At 35.8% G+C, this 23,477-nt stretch overlaps 1 protein-coding gene and 1 non-coding gene across 3 annotated transcripts in view; both read left to right on the top strand.

Moving 5' to 3' along the window:
* Positions 1 to 1,930: 1,930 nt before the first annotated feature.
* The window catches only part of LOC140148137 (striatin-interacting protein 1 homolog), a 39,675-nt gene continuing 18,128 nt past the window's right edge, over positions 1,931 to 23,477 (top strand). For both annotated transcript variants that reach the window (XM_072169995.1, XM_072169994.1), the window contains exons 1-9: positions 1,931 to 2,061; positions 6,417 to 6,486; positions 7,174 to 7,248; positions 7,947 to 8,078; positions 8,483 to 8,603; positions 9,676 to 9,744; positions 10,179 to 10,285; positions 10,785 to 10,912; positions 14,497 to 14,676. In XM_072169995.1, the coding sequence (XP_072026096.1) occupies positions 1,966 to 2,061; positions 6,417 to 6,486; positions 7,174 to 7,248; positions 7,947 to 8,078; positions 8,483 to 8,603; positions 9,676 to 9,744; positions 10,179 to 10,285; positions 10,785 to 10,912; positions 14,497 to 14,676 (978 nt within the window). In that variant the 5' untranslated portion in view covers positions 1,931 to 1,965. The remainder of the gene's footprint in view (positions 2,062 to 6,416; positions 6,487 to 7,173; positions 7,249 to 7,946; positions 8,079 to 8,482; positions 8,604 to 9,675; positions 9,745 to 10,178; positions 10,286 to 10,784; positions 10,913 to 14,496; positions 14,677 to 23,477) is intronic.
* On the top strand, positions 9,044 to 9,116 carry Trnav-cac (transfer RNA valine (anticodon CAC)). The gene has a single exon. It is a non-coding gene; the product is annotated as a tRNA-Val (tRNA).

Raw genomic sequence — 23,477 nt, 5'->3', positions numbered from 1 at the left:
ACCAGGGGAACATTTTGCAGGGGTCAGGTCAAAGGTCATGTAGAGGTCAAATCTTAGAATAGCTTTTCTGGACATCTGTAAGGGGTACGGGCTCAAACTCAGAGACAACAGACTTGATGAACATTTTGAACATTTTGCAGGGGTCAGGTCAAAGGTCATCTGGGGTCAAATTTTAAAATTGCATTTTCTGGACATCTGTAAGGAGTACGAGACTCAAACTACAGACAACAAACGTCATGATCAGTGGAACATTTTTGGAACATTTTGCAGGGGTCAGATACCTCCACAACACCAACACGCCCCAGCTAGGTTTGTGGTCTATGACCACCATTTGCCACTAGTTTCAATTCCAATCCAATTCAATTCATGCCCAAGCCCACTCATTTCAATTCCAATTCAATTCCAATGCATTGAAATGAAAATCACCCAAAATTCATTTCAATTCAATTCTATTTCAATGCATTGAATTAACATTAGTTCACATTAGTGTTCTCGAACACGTATCATGTGTTAAAAAAACAGTTACATTAATTAATGAACGCGTTCCATGTGTTCTGGCCAATTTACAGTGTATATAGATACAAGTTTGTGTTTCAGCCTTCTAGAAACAAAAATTTGTCGGTTTTCCTATATGAGGGCACTTTAGTTTAGAACCATTTTGGACCTTTTACCAAGAGTGTATCAACAACAACAAATGTAACAAACGTGTAAATCAATCAATCAGTTCTCACGTGAAATTAGTTGCAAACAAATTGTGTGAAAAATGTGATCATTTTCAAGAATTTGATTTTCACACTTAATCAATTTCATTGTATTCAACCCAAATATAATAATAATAGTAATCTGGTGTAAAACCCTATGAGTGAGATCTGCGCATTTCCGCTAATCATCAGAAACAAAATAATGAGCAATAAAATCAATAAAGAATACTATTACTATTAGTACATGTAATATTATATCGATTTGAATCATTGATTTGACAAATGATATCATAATTGGAGCAAATAAAATAAACAGAAGATTGATGTTTACGGAAACGAAGATGCGAAATAAACAATTGAACTGTGTAAAAACTTTTTCTTCATGAGTAAAAATGCAGTTGCTAATTATTAATAATAATAATAATTGATGTTGATATTGTTGTTTGTCTTTTTAACATCTTTGTTTTTAAAGTAAAAAGTCAACCAAAAACGGGTGTTTTACTCCCAGAGATAAAAAAAAAAAAATATGGACGCTGTTGAACATTTTCTATATATTTTTAAAAGTTTGAAAGATCATGATGCGCCATATTTGGAACCAGGATTTGGAATTGTTGAAACTGACTGGTTTTCTCTTCAGTAATGGGACGGATAGCAACGTTTGCATTTTTTGTGGGATCTGATAGATATCACATGATCAGATCAGATACATCAATTGCATTCTGAATAGGAATGTCCTTCTGATATCAAATAATTTTATATTTTGAAACTTGCGACTAGGCCCCTAAATACAAATTTTATGAACAATTATTTAAAAATCGAAATGTTTGAAAATTTAACGGTCATTTGAACTAAACTTTATAAATCTATTGATAGTTAAAGCCGTCCATCATTTGGAAATTTTGACCTTTTGTATTGATGATACACATTTTCCCCGAAATACCTATTTTATCTGGGATAGCCCACAGTGGGGATATAATAGCCCATTGAGGATTTATGCATCTTTTAAAAATTTTTGATGATAGGGCCAACACATTTTTCCCGAAATATCTATTTATAAATTCATAAATTCATTCACAAAATCATTCATTATCATTTGTCTTTCTCTCTTTCTTTCTCGTTTGCTCTTGTTTCCTTTTTTGCCTTGTCTCTCCCCTTCTTTTCTTTCCTTCACTCTGAAATAAAACATCGCGTCTTGCATCCCACTACGTTTTTTCTACTGTATTAGCGCCCTCTATCGATATTTATACAAAGCTGATGGAAAAAGATGGAAGTTCCTATGGCAGGAGGACTAGCTGCCAAAAGAGGAGGTGGCTTGCCCAAATTACGTGAACTTCTAAGAAGACAAAGACGGGATTCTGATGTAAATATGTTTATTATTTGATATGTTAAGATTTTAAGACATATACTTAAATGGAAGTGCCTATAAAATGCCTGGAAAATATGGCCTAAATCGCCATTTTTGCATAAATTGCAAAATTCTGCAGCCTGTCAAGAATGTAAATTTTGATAGCCAAAATTGAGCGTTTGAGAGTCTTAATTTCTCACCAATTAACATTAAATACAAGCGGCTAGGGGACGCAGGGGTAACCTTGTCAATCAATGGTTATTCTATTGTCCACCAAAGTTAAGCTTGACATCACCAATATGTTTATATCCATGATCAATCCAATCGATAGGCAATTATCCCAAGTGGATCACTGTGCGAAATTGACCAAGTTTAACGTGTGTGCGCAGAAATCTGCATGGAATAAATATTACAATTTGAAATGAAATAAAAATTTATAATAATAATGAAAAATCATCACAATGTTATAAATAATGATAATAATAATAACTTTTATGTTAAATAATTGACCATTTATAAACTACCAAATAATGTACATTTTAATGTGAAGGTCTGTAATGCCATCCCGGTTTTAAACAGGTTAGGCCTATATTATTTGGTTTTGGTCAAAACGTTTTAATAACATTAAATGTCGGGTTAAATAAAGGTCATGAAAACATTTTAAAACGTTTTGTACGCATGGAAACACTACACAAATAATTTTAAATGTTCTCAAAATGTTATTGAAAAATATTTTCTGCCAACATTTTTTGCCAAATATTTTGTCACCACTTAAATAATGATATGTTTGAGAATATTTGCAGTAAGTTATCAAAAAATGTTTTTGAATGTTATTAATAAGTTTTATTCCCTTTATATAACCTAATATATAACCCGACATTTAAAAAATTTCTACTAGCCTTTTCTAACCTTTTGCGGATGTCGAAAACTCGAAAACATTTTGTTTTTGCTGAGATAATTGAACATAGGCGTTATTCAAAATTGAATAACACAATATAATAAATAATAACAAAAATAATATTGCAAAACTATAATACTAATAAATACGTATTAGGCCTAATCAAAAGACGCATTCTTATTTGTATTAACAATATGAGAATTATTAAATTGCTTAGTTTTAACCAAATAAAAAATCACAAAGTGCATTTTAATATAACATTTCTCTGGTATAACGTTACGAATTCATATTTAGGCCTATTATGATAAAAAAAAATGTTTAATTTCTTGAATAAAAGAAATCTTATATACCTTATATTCTTATAATATTATCATTATTTTGTTTTTATTTTTATTTTTATTATTTTTTTAAAAATCGTAATCATTAAGTCATGACATCTTGTTATTGAGGGCTGAATCCAGGTACCTGGCTGAATCACCTCGTAAAGTATTAAAGCGCGCCGCCGTAGCTTTATTCCGTGATCTTGATCTTATTTTTTATCGATATACATCGATCACTTATCGGATCAAGTATTGGACACAATAGATGAAGTATTTGATTGACAAGGTTACCCCTGCGTCCCCTAGTCGCTTGTCATTAAATGTTTTATTCTGAGATGACTTGTGATATTAGCTTATTTATTTAGTTTGATTAGGTTAATAAAATTGTATTCTACCATGATCTGCATGCCAGCAATGGACTTGGGCTGTTCCAGTGGGAATTATGCACTTTCAGTTTCCCATAGACGTTCGCTTTTCGTATCTCTTTCCTTGTTGGAAAGGTATAACGTTGAGGAGATAGGAACATGTACCGTCATCCGGGACCTACTCTGCCATGTTTGGCTGAGTAACGCAATACATGAACACGGTCTTTTGTGCCTATGTAAATTAGTCATTGTGTAAAGCTGTGTTTATACCCATGGGTTGCTCATCATCAGACTGAATCCTTGACCGACAGAGGGTGTCAATATAGGCCTACGTGTCGCTTTTGAAAAACAGCGATTCATGCGCATGCTCAGCAGGCAAATCGACGGCGATTTAGTACACTGATCATGCGTGCGATTCAGATTTCTGCAAAAGCGATTGAGTATAAATGCGTCTTTAGAAATGACTGGCGATTGTGTGTTCTCAAGTGGGTTTTATCATGTTAATTAGTGACCTGACACACATTTGTATTGGTTCGATCAAGCATTGATTTTTTGTACTGGATCGTCCAAGCATCTCCAACAAATTTTTCAATGTAAGTGCCTCTGGCCCTAGTGGAAGTAAAAACGGATACTATGGCCAGAGTTCTAGGGCTAGTTTCCCACGCGTTTGAACGGGAATTGGATTGCGTACTTTTTCGATGTCTAGTGAGCAAATTTCTTCAATATTTTGAGAAAATGATGTCAAATTTTCTATTCTATATTGTTTGGTAATAATGTATTTTGCCAATAGTATGTTTAAAGTTGTAAGTTTGTGTTTTTGATCGCAAAGCTCGGATATTTTCGTTCCCGATTCGCATACTGAACCCTTCGCAAGGGTGTCGATTTCGCAGAACTTTGACGATAATTTTGCCTTTTGGACACTAAAATGCATTCGATCCTTAATTTTGTTTCAACCGAGTCTTAAATTAGCAAGCACAATAAGGTTGGTACCACTTTTATATACATTGATGAAATTTTAAAGATTTTTTTCAAGTTTCTAACCGGCATAAATCGTTAAGTGTGTATTTCCCATTGACATCCAAAATGGTGTAAGCCAGTCCTTAATATACATAGGTATGGCGTATATAGGACTGGCAAGCGAGTCTACTGTGATCTATTCATTGCACAGAAAATTGCCTTACCTGGTTATGAAGTTGATTTCCCTGATAGGCAATCAAACTTTCGGAATTGTTTCATCCAGAATTTAATTTATGGCATTCTTTCGGTCGGGGTTGTTCCATCCAGTGCACTTTAATACCTAGACTATTACGCTGTCTTTCCTATTCGGCGAGGATGACAATTTTGTTTTTAACCTCCTTGTCTGTTTACAAACAGAGAGGTAGACAAAAGACCGTTCCGCTTGTCCAAACACTCTAGTAGCAGAATGATGGTCCACAATTGCGTGATTCACTTAACATGAATAGGGAATAAAAGCTGTCAGGGGCTGTGCAATAATTATGAGCCCTGGGGAGGGCAAGAAATTTTTGGTGAGCCGAAAGGGGGGGGGGCAGCAATTTTGGCAAGTCGAGGGGGGGGGGGGGAAGTGATTTTTGGCACACGTTCTTGGGGTGCCTTTTAAATAAAACGCTCTAAAAGGGCTTAGGAAAACCGTATGGAAACGCTTAAATGGAAAAAGTTCAGACCATGTCAGAAATTAATATTTTGTTCTGGGTCTGATTATTCGGACTAGCACTTACCCACTTCTTACTTCTGTCAAACAGGACACCCTCTGCCTCGCTCGGGAATTCCGTATTCAATATGAATTGCTATTAAAGGACCTTTTAATTCAAGTCAATTTTCTCAGCACAGAAAGCACCAGTTTGCATTGTCTTTGGTAATTATTCAAAGTTGATTTCCCTGATAAGAAATCCAAATTTTGGAATTGTTTTGTCAAGAGGGATTTATTTTATGGCATGTTTTATGATTTCTTTCATTGAGTGCAATGGTAACTGACCCCTTCGGGTCAGTGAGGGCGAGATGGAACAGCCAAATATCGGCAAAAGCAACTAATGGGAAGAAGCGATCTATCGCATGTGACGTCATGCCGACCAACAGAATGTTTTGTGATTTACCCCATTGAGTGCAATGGTAAGCATCCCCTTTGTGTCCGAGGGGGCTAGATGGAACAGCCAGATATCGGCAAAAGCAAGCAAGACAATTGTCATGAAAAAAATTACGAAGAAAACCTGACATACTACAAATTATGTAATCTGATGATCAATTAATAATAATATTAAAACTGTTTAAACTTAATTGTTGACCCCTCCAGATTGGCAAGTGAGAAATTGGGCCAATCTTCTGAGTTGAATTACATAAATAGCAAAAAAATTGTGGGTTGGGTTATGGTTAATTTGTAAACACAATGTGACAGCGAGACCAGTTCTGGTCCAGTAATGTTACCAAATAAAGATGTACATGTAGGCCTTACTTTAAAAATTACACAAACCAAAACCCCAATTTCTGTTTCTCATCCATGTCTTTAGAAGATGATTGATAATCAGTCTGCAGTGATGCTGAGTGCTGTTGCATTTCCTTTCTAAATCCCTATCGACTAAACTCCCAAACATACACACATCTCACACACACCCCACCTACACACACCCCACAGACACAAAGTCATTATATGGTACACAAGTTTACAATCTAAGTATAATGGTACACAAGTTTACAATCAAAAGTATATGGATTTGGGTGAAATTTTGTTGCTAATAAGAAGTAAACATTTGTTTGTTTGTTTGTTTGTTACAGAGCCAGAATGATAGCCCTGATCTAGATTTTGAGTATGGAGATGCTGATAAGTACTCAATAGAAATAGCAGGTAAATTGAAAGTCCCAACTGGTATACCACGTTTGAGAATAATTTGACAGTTTTTTGATGATATCTTCGGAAATACACCGATTTGGAACTCCTGATTTCATTTGATATCAATTTATTACACGATCATCATGATTATCATTAATAAAAACACTGTACATGTAGACTACAAGTAAAACACTGAATAAAATATCAGTAATTCCTTAAGGAATTGTCACATTTACAAGGTACATTTACATGTTCTTTTTGCTTGAATGCTTGATAGGAACGACAGTTTATGTCATACATAAGTTTTATTGATTTTCCAAATATATCCGGTCACCTTCCTAGTGAGGTGATGCACCATGTTGCAAAGGATTCTGGGAAGGGTAAGAAATCTTCTCTGGTGCCAGATGGCAATACCTGCCAGGTTTCATAAAAGTAATGGAAACAAAATAGATAGTTGACATGACTTTCACTAGATCATAGTGGAAAGTCACAAGTACAGATAAGAATCGCGACTACAACTTCAGTCACTTAGCTTAGTCGTGCAACCCAAGTGATAAGTTATTGGCATTCAAATCTTGTCATCAAGGAATAAATTCTGAAAACCAAAGATACAATGGAAATTTGGGAATGATCAATTGATACAAAATTAAATAAAATAGTTACTAACTTACTCTATATGTTTATGTTTATCTCCTTGCACAGAGCTTTATAGCTACACTGAAGAGTGTGAGTTTGCCTTGGGCCAGAAGTGTTTTGAAGAAGATTTTCATTCAAATAGTAAGTATATTATATAAGTACTAGTATGAATTGAAGTCATTGTAATGTATTTCAAATGGTTAAATCTCTGTAAATATTTAAACTATGTTATATGTACTACTTGTTGTTAGTGGATTAGTAGGGAGAAATAGTAGTTTGACTATTGGGCCTACAATATAAAAGGTTCACAAGTTCTAAGTTCCCCACTAAAACTTAACCAATCAGAACTGTTGACTGACCTGAGTGTCCCTAGATGAAGAAGCACAAGCTGGCTGATACAAAGACTACAGTGTTACCAGCTTCCATTTTCTAAGAGGTCAAATTCCATTTTCTTTTCTTTTGTAGAAATCCCTAAAATCCCCTATTTGTTGGGAATTTTGTCAACTTTCTAGAAATGCTTCACCAAATATAAACAATCAAAATAGCTACTATGTGCCTAAAGGCAAAAATGTGTATATAAAGGAATTGAAGAAAATGTTAGTACAAGATTGGGTTTGCTTGGCCCTTTTCCCGAACATTTTGAGTTTTCTCCTGTAAAATGAAAAACTTGCACTTTTGTAAAGCACTGGCTAGATACCCAGGGGTCCCAGGTTGAAACCTGTTCTTTTCTTGGGAAGGAATATAAATCAAGATAAATTTATGCCTTTATTTAGGTCAAATCATGACCACTTTATTCCAATATATATTATCATTCCATATATCTATCATCGTATTTACAGGTAGTGAGAAATGGAGCCAAATAAGTGATGACAAAAGGCGTATGCATATCCTGTGTTTACTCAATAATGTGGAGAGTGCTAAGAGAGAACAGAGGATGAAAGCTGCAAGGGCTATCCTCTATCTCACACAAGGTAGGCAATTATATGCTGACAAAATAGTAACCCAGGGAGGGGGACTTGTATTCAGAGGTTGATATCATATCTAAAGCAAGTCTTTTCCTGGGGCTTCCAAAAAAGCAAGTATTTTGGTTTTGTTTCCACAAAGTATAACACGGACACAAAATAGCTGAAAAAGTTTGCCACTTTATGACATTTTGTAATTCACAATTTTACACATTCGAGATCCTGTCAACCTCACCTTTTCCCCTGATTTTTCATATTTTTGACACCCAACACGATGTATGCACACATCACTTGCCTGTGATAAACTACCCTCTTTGCACATATTTTTGAAAGAGCATGATATCTGCCTCGGATTAGGGGTTTTCCCAGTGCTGCTTATAATAATGCTGATATTCATTTAATGTTTGATGCAGGTGTATTTGGTGAGAGTACTTGCGAGGAGGACCATCTGAAATGGACAAGACACAACACATATTTACTATATCAGTGTGGTGTGTTCTCAACATTTGTGGAATTACTTAGCATGGAAGCAGAGTAAGTGGACCATGTCAGTAAGAACATGATGCCTAACATGTCATTATTGACCACTTGTGGTCAATAATGAAATGTTAGGCATCATGTGCTTATTTTTAAGTCTATATGGCAACCATTTCCATGTGAGCGAGAGATGTGTTAAGGCCATTACATACTAGGCAATACCAAGGAGCGTAATGGTTTTTTGTATGGCATAACTTCTGTCGCTTATCGGAAAAGCAATTGTGAATAATCTGATCAATAAGTTGCTAGCATACCATAGCGTCAAATCGCAAGCAATTGATTCGAAGGCAACTTTGTTGCTATGTTGCTAGAAAAGCAAATGAAAACTGCAAGTGCTTTGTATCAAAGTGCTATGTATGTAGTAACACACTAAAGCTAAAGAGTGATGTTATTGGCACAAGTTGCTAAAAATATAAGCTATTTATAGTAAAGTTTCCGGCGTGGTGGCCTAGTGGTTAGAGCGTCCGCCTCACGATCGGGAGGTCGCGGGTTCGAATCCCGGCCGGGCCATACCAAAGGCTTTAAAAATGGTACCTACTGCCTTCTTGCCAGGCGTTCGGCATTGAAAGAATGGAGTAGGGGAAATTAAACACATGGCTACCAATGGACTAACCCCCTGCTATAGCTTTTCTGCTTGCAGACATGTGGCCTCGGGTTATGAAATGGAGATAGGCGCCGCCCAATGGGCCGAAAGGCTTGGGAAGGATTTAACTTTTATAGTAAAGTTTAGAAAGAAATATTACATGAAAATATCTAAAAAACGTTGTAACTTGTAACAGTCAATAATATTTTCCTCATTTCAAATTAATATTTTCCCTTTTGTTATTTCTTTTCCATTAATAACGCTCTTATATTATTCAATCATTGTGGTATCCTTGGAAAGTAGATAGTAGCACAAACTTTTGAACATAAACTAAAGAATATCTGTACTTTGATTTATTCATTTCCTTCCCTGAAGAGGGTGGAGATGGTACAGTTGTTATCTTGTGCCATCTTAACACAGTCACATTTCTTGGTGAAATTTATTTCTCATTTCCACGTTTATTGCTTTTCTTCTGATTTTGTACAGAAATTCAGTAGCAGCCTCCACAGCTCTGCGGAAGTTGACTGTGTCTATTGTAGATAGCACAGATTTACGGTAAGTTGGAAATGACACACATAACCCCTACCCACACAATCCCACCCCACTCCAACCACCCAACCACCCCCACACAGGCATGATTCCAGTAGCTTCTGCAGCTCTGAGAAAACTATCTATTGTAGATAGCACAGATTTACAGTTAGTCAAGAAGATGAAGGCATAAAACTTACATAACATCCATACTTGTGCTTCTCCTAAATTATTAAAGTTGCATTTAAAATTGATCTCATGATCATAGCTTATGATTGAGCTATTCAAAGGTGCTGAAACAATGGTGTGAATGAGCTTTTCTGTACTTTTAGAGCGGGGTTATTGACAGTATTTAGTGACAGAAATAACTTTCTACTGCAAGAAACTTCATAACATCGCAAATTGTCGATTTATATTAAAATTCACTGTCTTGATTGATTGATTGATTGATTTGTTTACAGAGTTATGTTAACAGTATTGTACATAATGGTGGAAACCATGAATAGAGCAGACGACAATGACACTGATAAGCAGAAGGCATTGCAGCAACAATTCAAAACAGAACTAGGTAAGCAGCATATTGCGTCGCTGGGCAGGAAAAACCTCTTATGTGCTTTTGGCCCCTGAACATGTTTAACACAACACTGCCAACAGGTTACATAGTAGGTTTTGCTTTAAACATGTTCAGGGGCCAATGACACATAGGAGGTTTTTCTTCCTGCCCAAAGACAAGGATGGAATATTTTGTTCCTTGTAAGAAGAAATCCAGGGGGGATTCTTGTAACAATATTTATATTAAATTATATCTTGGAGAATGTGTATACACTAGGAACAGCCTATATCCAAAGATACAAAGTTTTTGTCCAGGTCTGACCAGGCTTTGCCCGGACAAGCTATTCTGTCAGAGGGTTTCGTGCCCAGAAATGTACAGATATTCAAAATCAAAGCAAAGTTGTTCTGGTTTTGCCTGACTTGTCCAGATCATGTCCACAAAACACATTGTTATATGTTTTACGTTTAGCTTCATGTGGAACAAACATTGATGCACAAATTGTTCTTATTGGCAGGCAATCCTGAAAATGAAGAGGAATCCCTTCCTATCATTCTGTTCAACATGGTCACTAAGTTCTGCAGCGGGCATGCTCCACATTTCCCTATTAAGAAGATCTTGCTGTTATTATGGAAAACAGTCTTGGTAAGTACTCTTATTGGGCTATTCCAATTAAAATCCACATTACTCCTGTGGGAGTTGTTAGAAATATCTTTCACAGATAGAGTATGAATGTCAAATGGAATGAACACATTAGGCAGCTCCATTTGAATTTCATACACCCTCTGAGAACGATGAAACCTGATTATTCCATAGACAGAGTGAGTTTCAAATAGGGTTGATTAATGTGCGTATTCCATTTGAAATTTATACTCCCCTTTGGAAGTCTTCCACAGTGGGTGTGTGGACTCTAAATGGATTAGCCATTTGTCTATTGATGGCATTAACTTGATGTATGCCCAACAGTTTGATAAGTTATGGGTAATCCTGAAATGTTGAAAATGAGCTTCTTCAGACCAATGTTTTTCACAACCATATTCAAGATTTTGAATCCACTTGAAAATTCAATACTGGAAAAAAGTGTTGGTACACCATACCTGCCAACATTGAAAACCTAGAAAACAGAGTACATGGCGAGAACGTGGGGCGGCGCGCCTGTAGTATCGCCTCTGACGGCGGGGGGTCCAGGGGCCCGCTTAAGGGTCCTTGGTGGGGTCCAGGGGCAAAGCCCCGGTGGGTTTCTACACTGTAAAAACTAGAGGGTTTCTACACTGTAAAAACCCTTATAAGCCCCTTCACATTAGACACATTTTATAGAAAAACAACAAGGTGAAAATGAAGCCCTAGGCTTTTATACACTTTGAGGAGGATTTATACTCCATATCTGGCAACAATTTCAACACATATTTGATGACTGCAACATTTGAAAAAATGTGAAAAAACATTCTGGGACTTGTTTTTACAAGTTTGAAAAATATGCTTCCTTCACACAGAAAATGTGCTTTTAAAAATGCAGTTTCCTATACTTTTGTACATAACGATCATTCGTTGAAGCGATTTTTTGGCTTTATAACAAGGCCTACGTGACTGATAGGACATTGATATGTTTGAAAAATATGCTTCCTTCACACAGAAAATGTGCTTTTAAAAATGCAGTTTCCTATACTTTTGTACATAACGATCATTCGTTGAAGCGATTTTTTGGCTTTATAACAAGGCCTACGTGACTGATAGGACATTGATATGATGCACAGTACAAAGGTGAAAATTTTTTTTTTTAAATCCATTTTTTCTTAATTTTTTCAAAGTTTTTGGCAACTTGAGAACCTCTAGACCTATTCTGAAGGTTGCATTTGAGGAGGGATTTATACTCCATATCTGGCAACAATTTCAACACATATTTGATGACTGCAACCTTTGAAAAAATGTGTAAAAACATTCTGGGACTTGTTTTTACAAGTTTGAAAAATATGCTTCCTTCACACAGAAAATGTGCTTTTAAAAATGCAGTTTCCTATACTTTTGTACATAACGATCATTCGTTGAAGCGATTTTTGGCTTTATAACAAGGCCTCACGTGACTGATAGGACATTGATATGATGCACAGTACAAAGGTGAAATTTTTTTTTAAAATCCATTTTTTCTTAATTTTTTCAAAGTTTTTGGCAACTTGAGAACCTCTAGACCTATTCTGAAGGTTGCATTTGAGGAGGATTTATACTCCATATCTGGCAACAATTTCAACACATTTGATGACTGCAACCTTTGAAAAAATGTGTAAAAACATTATGGGACTTGTTTTTACAAGTTTGAAAAATATGCTTCCTTCACATAGAAAATGTGCTTTAAAAAATGCAGTTTGCTATACTTTTGTACATAACGATCATTCGTTGAAGCGATTTTTTTGGCTTTATAACAGGGCCTACGTGACTGATAGGACACTGATATAATGCACAATACAAAGTTAAAAATTCAGAAGAAAAAAAACGTTTAACAAAAAACATGTCAAAGTTTTTGTTGACTTTGGAGAAACACTAGACGTATTCTGAAGTGCTAGGATCATTCACAGATGATTTGAAAAAAAAAAATGGAAAACATTACAAAAAAATTACAGTTTATAAGTCTTCACTCCACCTATTTTTAGAGTTTCATAAAATTCTACCATTTCTTATGTATTTCTTTATTTTTTGAAAATTACCTAAATTTTTCCACATAATAATTTTTTTTGCCTACATGGAGTATGCTATGGTTTCCAAACTTTCAGGGATGGTGTATAAGCTTAATATCTAAATTCTCTTGCCAGCTTTTTTTGGATAAAGTGTTTAATTTTTAGAAAATAAATTTTTAAGTTTTTGATTTTAGGGAATTTTAGAAATACCTATAACTTAAAATAGAAACACTTAATTTAAAAAAGCTGGCGAGAGAATTTTTTTAATTTGATTACCTTTCATATGACACCTTGTTTGTTGAAATTGGACCTGTAGTTAGCTCTAAAAAAATTCTAGAATTTAGGTAATTTAGTGTTTCTAGAAAAAGTCAAGAAAATTGAAAAAAGTACTAACATTATAATTGAAGACCGAATTAAAAAGACTAGTTTGCGTCTGACGTCAGGGCAAAGGCGCCGACGTGATTGGTTACTGACCTGCATGAGTACGGCATTTTTGGTCTGGTTGACAGGACGTCATACGCAAACTAGTCTTTTCAATTCGGTCTTCAATTATACCATTTTATATCTCCTTTGTTAAGGCCAATATCTTGGAAAAAATTGCTGTCCTTTATTAAGTAGCATTTTTGCAATAAAATTAATTAAAAAACAGATTTATGCATTGGGTATAAAGGAGAGAAAATCACATTTAAACAAATTACTTGTTTTCAAAAATTAAGCTGATTTGAAGAACTTGGCAACATGCCAAAAACATGCTGTGTGCAAAGTCTATGGAGTTTTCCAATCACAATAAAAATAAAATAAAATCACAATAAAAATTGGCAGGTGAGTTTTTCTCACCAATCTCCACATTCTGTATCATTTTCAAGCAAATCTGAGCATGACACCGTAGCCGTTCATACTACCTTAATATGGAAACCACTAACTAATGTTTACCTCTTCATCTATCACAATATTATACATGCATTGGTTTTCCATGCATTTTATAATATGTGCTAGATGAAGGGTAAACATTAGTTAGTGGTTTGCATATTAAGATAACAAACTGTAATTTTTTGTAATTTTTTCCAATTGTTTTCAAATTAACTGTGAATGATCCTTGCTTTTCTTTTTTTTTTTTTTTTTTTAATTTTTTTTTTTCCAGAAAATCGGAGTACTTGATTTTCGGGGTTCAAACTTCGAAATCGGAGTAACTCCGCCGAAAATCGGAGTAGTTGGCAGGTATGGTACACTTGCTTGTCTTTTGGTATCGCTGCCCCATTCCCCCAATCCAATGTTGGTCAAAGCCATGTTGTCAGCGCTATCTATGAGATTTTCTAACTATGAAAGATTGAGAATGGGGAAGGGTGAGATACAAGGGGGATTCGGTCCATTCAAATATATTACACCCATGTTTCACTCTGGTCTCAAATTTTCATATGGCACACATTTCAATTGTTTAGTACAAGTGTGGCTTGGGCTTTTTACTGGGGGAAAAAGTTCTGACTGGAATTCCCCACTTCCCGGTGCCGCCACTGTTCAGCGGTGTGTTTATATAGCTGTATGTTTTTGTCTTATTCACAGTTGTCCTTGGGAGGCATTGACGAATACAGCACCAAGAAACGAGCAGCTCGGGAGGCAGCAGGTGTCCCTGCGGTATCTGAAGACACCGTAGAAGTCACTAAAAACCTGCGGGCTTCTTCCCCACCGGCGTCAGCCGGGGATATCTTGGAAGCTTCCAGAAGACCTAGACCAAACAGGAGGGTAAGGTGGAATCACTACTTGTCAAAGGCTTACTTTGTAGAAATAATACAAAAACCTCTTGAAATGTTCTTACATTGCTCGACAAATATTACCAAAAATTTATAGATTTACATGTATTCCCCCCAAAAGTGATTTTGGTATTAGCATTTAATCTAGAGATGTAAAGTTACAATTCTTCATCAAATTTTCTATTCCTAAACATGTTTTTGTAGGGTCATAAGGTTAAATAACTTGATAAGAGGAGTAGACTCTTGTCCTATTAATTCACATTTTATTGCCATTTATATAAACTTTTCATCTTCTTTCAATTTAAAGACCAAAGTTTTGTTAACAGTTAAAAGTAGACTACATCAAGACTGCTTCCTTCATGTTGGAAATGCGTCAAACTCATCCATATTCACAGTACTAACAAATTCACTTGTAATATGATCCATGATTGAATTGATCATAAAACCTTAACCATAGAATTAACCCAAACCCATTATATGCCCAAAGAGGTTTGACTAGGGAGTCGGAACTTTGCCATGTTTGTGTTCAAGGAGGATCGACTAGAGAGTCAACACTCTGCCACATTTGTGTGATGCACATATAGAGCGTACCACTATTATTTCACTGTGTGTCCATTTGAGTTCAAGTGTGAGCATTATTAGCTTTATCTTTTAGATTACTGACACTACTCCAGATTCCAGAAAAGTACAGCTTTTATTTTTTTGGATTAAAAAAAATATCCTGTTTTTCATTAATATGGCAAAACTGGATAATATTTTTTTTAATCTAAAAATTAGTGCTGTATATTACTGGGATCTAGAGTAAGGTCTACATTGTGACAATTGCTGTACACTTATGCTTTAGAGCCAGAGTACACTATTTCGGTCACCATGTATGACAATCCAATGATAGATTTCTCATAGCATTATATACATGGGGGTCTCTCCTAGTGTAGCCTCTTTGAACTAACCCCAACCTATTATTAACTTCACCCTCTCATTGTGCATTTCCAATATGAAGGATAGTTGGAAATTTCAGATCAAATTTTGATTGAAGTATTTTCTTCTTCTTTTTTTCCTCAATCTAGCAGAAAATTCAGACTTCTTGAATTTATTTACTAAACTTTCATTTAGGTTTATTTCACAATTTATTAACCCCACTGCACAATACACAAGTTGAAACTAAACACATCTAACTAATAGGAGTAATTCCATGTATCATCATTTTAAAAGTATCTGAAGTGAAATGATAAAATTGCCCTTTTCAATGATAATGTAAAACATACTTGAGTACCACAGTCCACCTTCAAATAATGGTTATTCCAGTTGAAATCTACACAGCCCTTACTGAAGATGTAACCTTAATCTTCCACACAGGGAGTATGCATTTCAAATGGGGCTTACCTGAATGGGTGATTCCATTTGAAATCTACACCCCCTGTGTGACGATTAAGGCCATCTCTTACATAAGGATGTATGGATTTCAACTGGATTACCAACATGTAATAGACATGTCAACCTGTGAACTATATCGAGTCAGATAAATGCATTATGGACATGTTTCATAACTCGTATATAGACCAGATAATTATCATGTTTTAGAGAGGATAATTATTCTGTTATACCAATGTCTGTTTCAATATTCTGTATGTAATGATATGATATATCACCATGTCAGTGCTGCCTAAAGTTTGTCCACTTTGACGAAGTAAAGTACGCAGTAAATTACACAGTTACGGCGCATCGTAATGTCAAAAGGAATTAACACACTGCTAGCCGCACACAAATGCATGAGCGTCTTAATACGCGATGCACGATACGCTTCCGCAAAATGTGCCTACCTTACTTCGTACTTCAAAGTGGATTAACTGTAGTGAATACTCTGTGGCTGCGTCATGTTGGAATTTGATCATGTGAGTACGACTACGTTATTTGAGACCTGTTACCACAAAATGAGAGGAAAGTTGCAAGTCTTTAATCTTGAGTTATATGTCCAGATTCTGGATCATAAGCTGTGGAATGATATATAACTTGCCAGGATTGCTCCTTGACTTGCTGTTCAAAGGTCAATATTTCAAAGCAGAATTCTTTTGTTTTCTATTGTTTTTTGCCATGTTCAGTGAACCGTATCCTTTGTTCCTGGCAACTTTCCGTTCAGTGCGCTCATTTTATGAGAACAGGTCTCATTTTGTGAAAAAAACTTGCAAAAATGATATTTAACTCATGCATCAGTGACCTGTAAGTCGCGTGTTGCGGCCAAGTTGCTCCAGGAAGCATTTGGGTACTAAGTACTACCCAAAAGTTGATTTAATTAGGTCAGTCTATACCTCCAATTCTTTTCCGCCAGTAGATATCAAATGCCGTCCACATTCTTGAATTCGATATATATTTTCGTTTGGGTTAAACTGTTTTTACAAAGACCAAGAGAAACAATGTTGAAGATGTTGGCCAACTTCTATAAAGTTAACAAAATCCACCTAAGAATTGAGTTGCATTGGTGATATGTCATAACATTGCGAAAAATTTGTCCGAATTATGTTCATGAATTTGAGTAATTTAGAGTGTTGCTTTCTAGAATGCTCATGTTTATATATATATTTATTAGTCAATTAGTTACAACAGTCCGATAAATGGTAGTACATTTTGTGTACCCATGTTGAATCAAGTGCGAACATATATTGCTGGGTTTTGACAAAAATCAATCCTTATCATTCCTTAAAACCATGAGCCTTTCTGGATTGGGAAGTAAGCTATGCTAAGAAAGAGTATTCTAATTTGCATAATGACCTAATTTGCATTATGATTCTGATTTGCATAATAGCCTAATTTGCATTTTGACATCAAAGCAAAATAATACCCTCTTTGCAAGATTTGCTCCAATTTAAGGATAATACAATTTTGGTTGAAATGGTTTTTGCATCAGTTTTCAATATTATTGTTATGAAGATATTTGCAAGTATTTATTGCATTTCCCAGTCCAGAATTTTGATGTTTTCTTTATACATTACATTTTACGTTGCTCAAGAGTAATATGTTGTACTAAAGGTTGATATATTTATGTTCAGCTTCAAATGGCTCTCCACTCTCTTTGTGTGCTGGAAATTTGTGCTGTGGTTGTAAGGTGCAGTGTTGACATCTTCAAGCTCCGTGCACATGTTAGATGTCATTTCTTAACTGATACTAAAAGATAGGATAATCATCGGGAATGTTTCCGAGAAATTTTGGAGACAAAATAATAATTACTGGTAGGGTGAATGTAAAGAGTACAATCACTCATTTTGTGGTCATATAATTATGCGTTACCTTTCTAATGATAATGCTTGCCTCTGTTCATATCTCATTTGTAGTGAGCGGCGATTGGACTGATGCAGTTGAAGTTCATACACCCCCTTTTGAAGACATGACTTTAATCTCTCATACAGATAGTGGGAATTTCAAATGGGGTTGCCTGAATGGGTGCCTGCAATTGAAATTTACACACCCTGCGTATAGGAGAATAAGGTCATGTCTTCCATAGGGGGTGTATGGGTTTCAAGTGGAAGAGTCCATTTGTATCAGAGTGGTGCACAAAGGAGTGGATCGCTATTTAGCTATTGTTAAATTGTTTTTACAATTCCATGTCATTTTAACCACAAAATGCCCCGTATATTTTTTTTTGTTTGTTTCTATTTTCTATTTTCTACCGATGTGTCAACTTGTATCCCCTGTTGCGCCAACCCTGGTTGACCTCTGAACTATGAACTTTGACATCCGGTGCTGGGGGTCTTGTGTGTGTGCTTGCGGCCGACAACTGCCCGCTTCGTCTGTCCCTCGTAAACTCTGGTCACACGATACCTATCATCTTGCGTTCGTCCTTACATCTCGTACGAGAGAAGTAGAACAGTCCTCATTGTTTGTTTTTGTTTTTTTGACATAATTCATTTGCTTTATATCGTCACCCTGCTACGATAACTTCCTAACATATTTTTGGTAATTTTGAGAAAAGGTACAAAATACGGTTCAAGCATGCATATAAACATATGTATTTACCAGTCTTTGGACAAGAACAAATGATAATGAGCCAAATTAAAAGTAATTATCAGAAATGATTAGGGTGATAACATAACTTATGCATGTGACTTTTAGTAACTTTGGCCGGTGACTTTGGCTGAGTTAGGCATAAATTCTGGTGTTAAAATGCCTAACTCACCATTTGTCACCTGTAAAAATTGCCTAACTCACCCCAAAATCTTCTTTATGATTGGACAATGTAAATTCCAGCATCAGAAATGATTTTGGCAAAAAGCTCAATTCTGCTGAAAACTGATAGGCAATTATCACAGCAGGGTGACGGTATGTGTTTCAAAACCAGTACATCCTGCTTCAATCTTTTATACTGGTGTATGTAACTCTGGAAAAAATCACAAATTATTATTGATCAAAATGGGCTACATGTAGTCCTGTTGAAATCTATACACTCCGTAAATGGAAGACATGACCATAATCTCTCACACAGGGGTGTATGACAGCGTTCAAGCTTTGACTTGCGTTTGGCAGACAGAATGGTGGAAACTTAAAGTGAAAGATATCCTACTTAAAGGAACATTTTATAGGGTGAAATTTTGTGTAGAAACTGAATCTGACATAAAAAATGCACAGTTATCAACTTGAAAATTTTCCCCATAGCACTGTACAGGCATATTTCTGCCTGAAGTCTTCAAATTTGAGCGAAAATTGGTGCAAAAAAAATAAGTCCTTCAAAATGGGGATACTAAGGGCTAAACAAAAAACATGTTGCTCTAGAGGGAGGCATTGGTAAGGGCAACATGTCTTTTGTTTAGCCTCAAACCTCCCAGTTTTGAAGGACTTATTTTTTTTGCAAAATCCATTACTTTTTCACGACCTCAAAATCCTTAGGGGTGGGGGTAGCATTTTGCAAGTTATTTTCTTTTCTGTATATCTAGATTACTTGTTTGTTATATCACCATTTAGCTATTGAAATACTGAGCAAACAAACACTTAAAGCATCCCTATAGCTCATACCATTGTGGAGATATGGCCTTTTCAAATCGAAAATGATGCGAATATTGTATTTTTTTCTAAATCAATTGTCACCCGAACCCTCAAGTTTCTACCCCTGCTACAAAAATAAAGAAATATATGGATCCCATTCAATGCTTTTAATATAACAATTGTACCCTTGTTACACAATTAGCATAGAAAATTAGGCACTATTTGATAGTTTTCATGTTCATACACTCACAGGAAATCTGCAAGTCAAAATTTTGTCACCCCAAAACGGCTATTTTTGGCCAAAATCGGACATAAAATTTAATTTTTCTTGAAATTTATAAAAGATAGGGAGTTTTAAGTGCCAAAATCTGAAACTAGATGATATTTTACCCTTGGAAACATATAAACAATCAAGAATTTTATTGTTTTCACCCCTAAATACTTTTTTCACACGCGTGTCCGCCAAACGTAAGTCAAAGCTTGAACGCTGTCGTATGTAGACTTCAAATGGAGTCAACCGTTTATTAGGTAACTCAATTTGAAATACATCTCTGTGTGTGAAAGATTAAGAGCAAGTCTTCCATGGGGTGTATGGATTTCATCAAATCTGTCCTTTTAAGGCCAGGACATAGCTCAGTGTTTTACATGCACCATTGCAGCAAACACAGTAGAAATTTTGCAGCAGGGTTTTATGCCACCTCTTCTATTACAGAAAATGTTTTTACAGAAAAGCATCTAAGTATTGGTCTGCATACCATCAAAAATACAGTACTTAGTGGCAATGGTGCTGCTCTTTTTTTTGGGATAAATTTTGTCCTGTTAGAAATATGTGTTGTTTCTTTTATTGCTATTGTCTTTTAGAGCTACATACATGATTGGGCTAATCCATTTTAAATCCACACTCCACAAGATTTAACAAAAGTCTTCCTCAGTATGTCAAATAAAATAGAAAAAATTTGATTGGGAAAACTTCAAATACTCACTCCAGTTGTGGAAGATACCATATTCATTCCGATAAGCGCCCAGGGCGCTTAACAAAGTCATTTTGGGTGGGCGCTTATTGTTTAACATTGTTTACCTAATTTTTTCCTAACAGGCGTTCATTAGAGACGAATTTATGTATCTTACTATAAATAGGCTAATGTTGTGTGTGTGTGTGTATGTATGTATGTGGTTTCTGTAAAAGGCTCCGTCAGTTTCGATCCACATGTCGCCAAATTCATACGGAGATCGAGGAATATACGGAAATTGCCTCGACTTTATTTGGTTGAAATCGGTTAAGAATTGGCTGCAAAAACAGTGAAAATATGGGTAAAAACGGGGTTTTTGTTATGAAAATCAGTTACCAACCTGCGCGTCACTGCAGCTGGCAGGCAGCGCGTCGTGTAGCATGCAGCGTAATGCATAATCTTGGCAGTAAGAACGCGCAGAGCCACGCGACTTGTGAGCCAGAGACCAGTGGACATGATAATACAGAAAGGAGGAAAAATAAAAAATAAAGGACAAAAAGGTACATGGACGGGTGACGGGATTATGATAAAGATGAACACGTCCGCATACACGCTCTGAGAGGGCGTTATCGGGAAAAATATGTGTGTTGTATAAACAAAATGAAGCGGTAGACCTATACTATAAAGAAAAATGAAATTAAAATGACAAAAGAGGTACGAGTAATTAGGCCAGCGGGTTAAATTAACTAAATGAAACGGGAACGAAACAAAGAAGGAAAGAAACTAATCAGGAAATGTAAGAAAAAAAAAAATGAAGCTATAATAATGATAACAGAATTAAATAAAAAACATGGAAGCGGGAAATCACAAGCAGCAAATAAAAATGAAGCTAAAAGGAAATGTAACAAATAACAGATTTAGAAATAAATGGGAGCGGGTTTAAATAAATAAATAACATGGAAGCGAAAAATCAAAATGTATCTTTTCGATGATTCTACCTGTCCAGTAATTCTTCCTGTTATAGTGAACGCTCCCATTTACTCATCTAGCGGGGACCAGCAGCGAAGCCTGGTATCCCGCTAGTGTTATAAAAGGGTCCTGAGACGTTCTAGTAGCTTTTCCGATGCAGAAATGTATTGCAAGTTTACACAGGACTTCTAATCCCCCAGGTATTTCACGGTATCGACGTCTGTCCGTCACTTCAACATTAATGGTACCCTTTAGCAAATTGAAAATACCCTGGGTGGGCGCTTATTGAGGCATGGATGCTTATTGGAACAAATGTGGTATATGTAAAGCAATATACTGGGGGAGCATGGCTTTCAAAAATAATAACACTTGTCAATTTCAATTGAAAAACACATTCGCTCTGTGGAAGACTTTTCTTAAATCATCCACAGGAGTGTGGGAGATTTCAAGTGGAGTAGCCCATTTCAAGCTTCTTGCCACTGGCTTACTGCCCAGATATGCTGTTTATATTCTCTGTTCTACTTGGAAGCTTAAGGTGATGTTCATACACGGCACATTTCGTCCATGCTGTGCATGCACAAATAATTATACCAGGAAAAGAAAAGGAGATGAAAGAAGATTCAAATTTTGGACTGCATAATCATTGCAATGGTCACAATCACTTTCATCATCGCCATCTTCATCATTATGTTGATGTGTCCAAGTGAAAGCAAATGTGATAAATTTTGTGGGTTAAAGTTAGGCCTGGCATTTTCGGGTAATTTTGTACCCGGGTACCCGCCGCATTTTTTGGTGGGTAACGGGTACCAATACAAAAAAAAAAAAAAAAAAAAAAAAAAATTTTAAAGTTTTTTTTTTAAGTTTTTATTTTTTCGGTTTTGTAGTGTCCCTGGACCTAGACTCTTTTTTTTTTTGAATTTGGTACCGGGAGGTATTTCCTACCGGGTAATGTAATCTCGGTGGTACCCGTTTACCCCCGAAATGCCAACCTTAGTTAAAGTTGACTAACATACAAGTTCTGACTGAGAAGAACATTTTTCATGTGGACTAATGTCAGTAGTTGTTCTTTAGCTTTTTACCTAGATGACATTTCTCGTAATCAAAAGTAGTCTTCTATCCATTATGATGCCTTATGTGATGGGGAATATGCTTCAAGGTGAAATAATCGGGCTAATCCATTTAAAATCCACACTCCCCTGTGGAAGATATTAAAATATCTTCCACAGAGGGAGTGTGGATTTAAAATGGAATGAACTCATTAGGTGACTTGATTTAAATGTCATGTTCCCTTTGTGAATGATCTCACCTGACTCTTCCACAAAGTTTCAAATTGAGTTGGTGAATGTGCTCATTCTTTTTGAAATTTATACTCCCCCTGTTGGCAATATTTCCAAAATTTTCCACAGGGGGAGTGTGGACTTTAAATGGATCAGGGCAATTCCATCACCGTATTTCCAAGTAGAACATCGGAATATAAGTAGTGTTTTTGTTATTGTGTTTATGTTCCATTCTTATTCACTTAGTGTACAGCATGCCAATTTAGTTTAGATAGCTCATGTCATGATAGGCATCTTGATGAATTCAAGCATAGATTGAAGTGTGTGTGTGTGTGTGTGTTATATTAAATGCTTGTGCGTGTGTTTGTTGGTGAAGGAATGAAAGAAACTTGTTAGAATAGGGAATGTTAATTTCTGCATATAAAAACTACAGTAAAAGAAGAAAATGGTTGCGGTAATATAAATGCATGGATTTACACTTTTGTACTAATATTTCGTTTTACACAGTAATGTAAATGTGTCCCTGTCAGGCGTTTATCAAATTGTCTGAACTACTCGAGGTAGGAATTGGGCATCATCTTTTTCCATTTACATTACAATATAATGGTGACTTGGTGCAGGAGCCA

This window comes from Amphiura filiformis, chromosome 3 (assembly GCF_039555335.1).
Source record: "Amphiura filiformis chromosome 3, Afil_fr2py, whole genome shotgun sequence".
NCBI classification, from domain to species: Eukaryota; Metazoa; Echinodermata; class Ophiuroidea; order Amphilepidida; family Amphiuridae; genus Amphiura; species Amphiura filiformis.
Note: the sequence above shows the minus strand (reverse complement) of the source record. Positions and strands in the feature narration are given on the sequence as shown.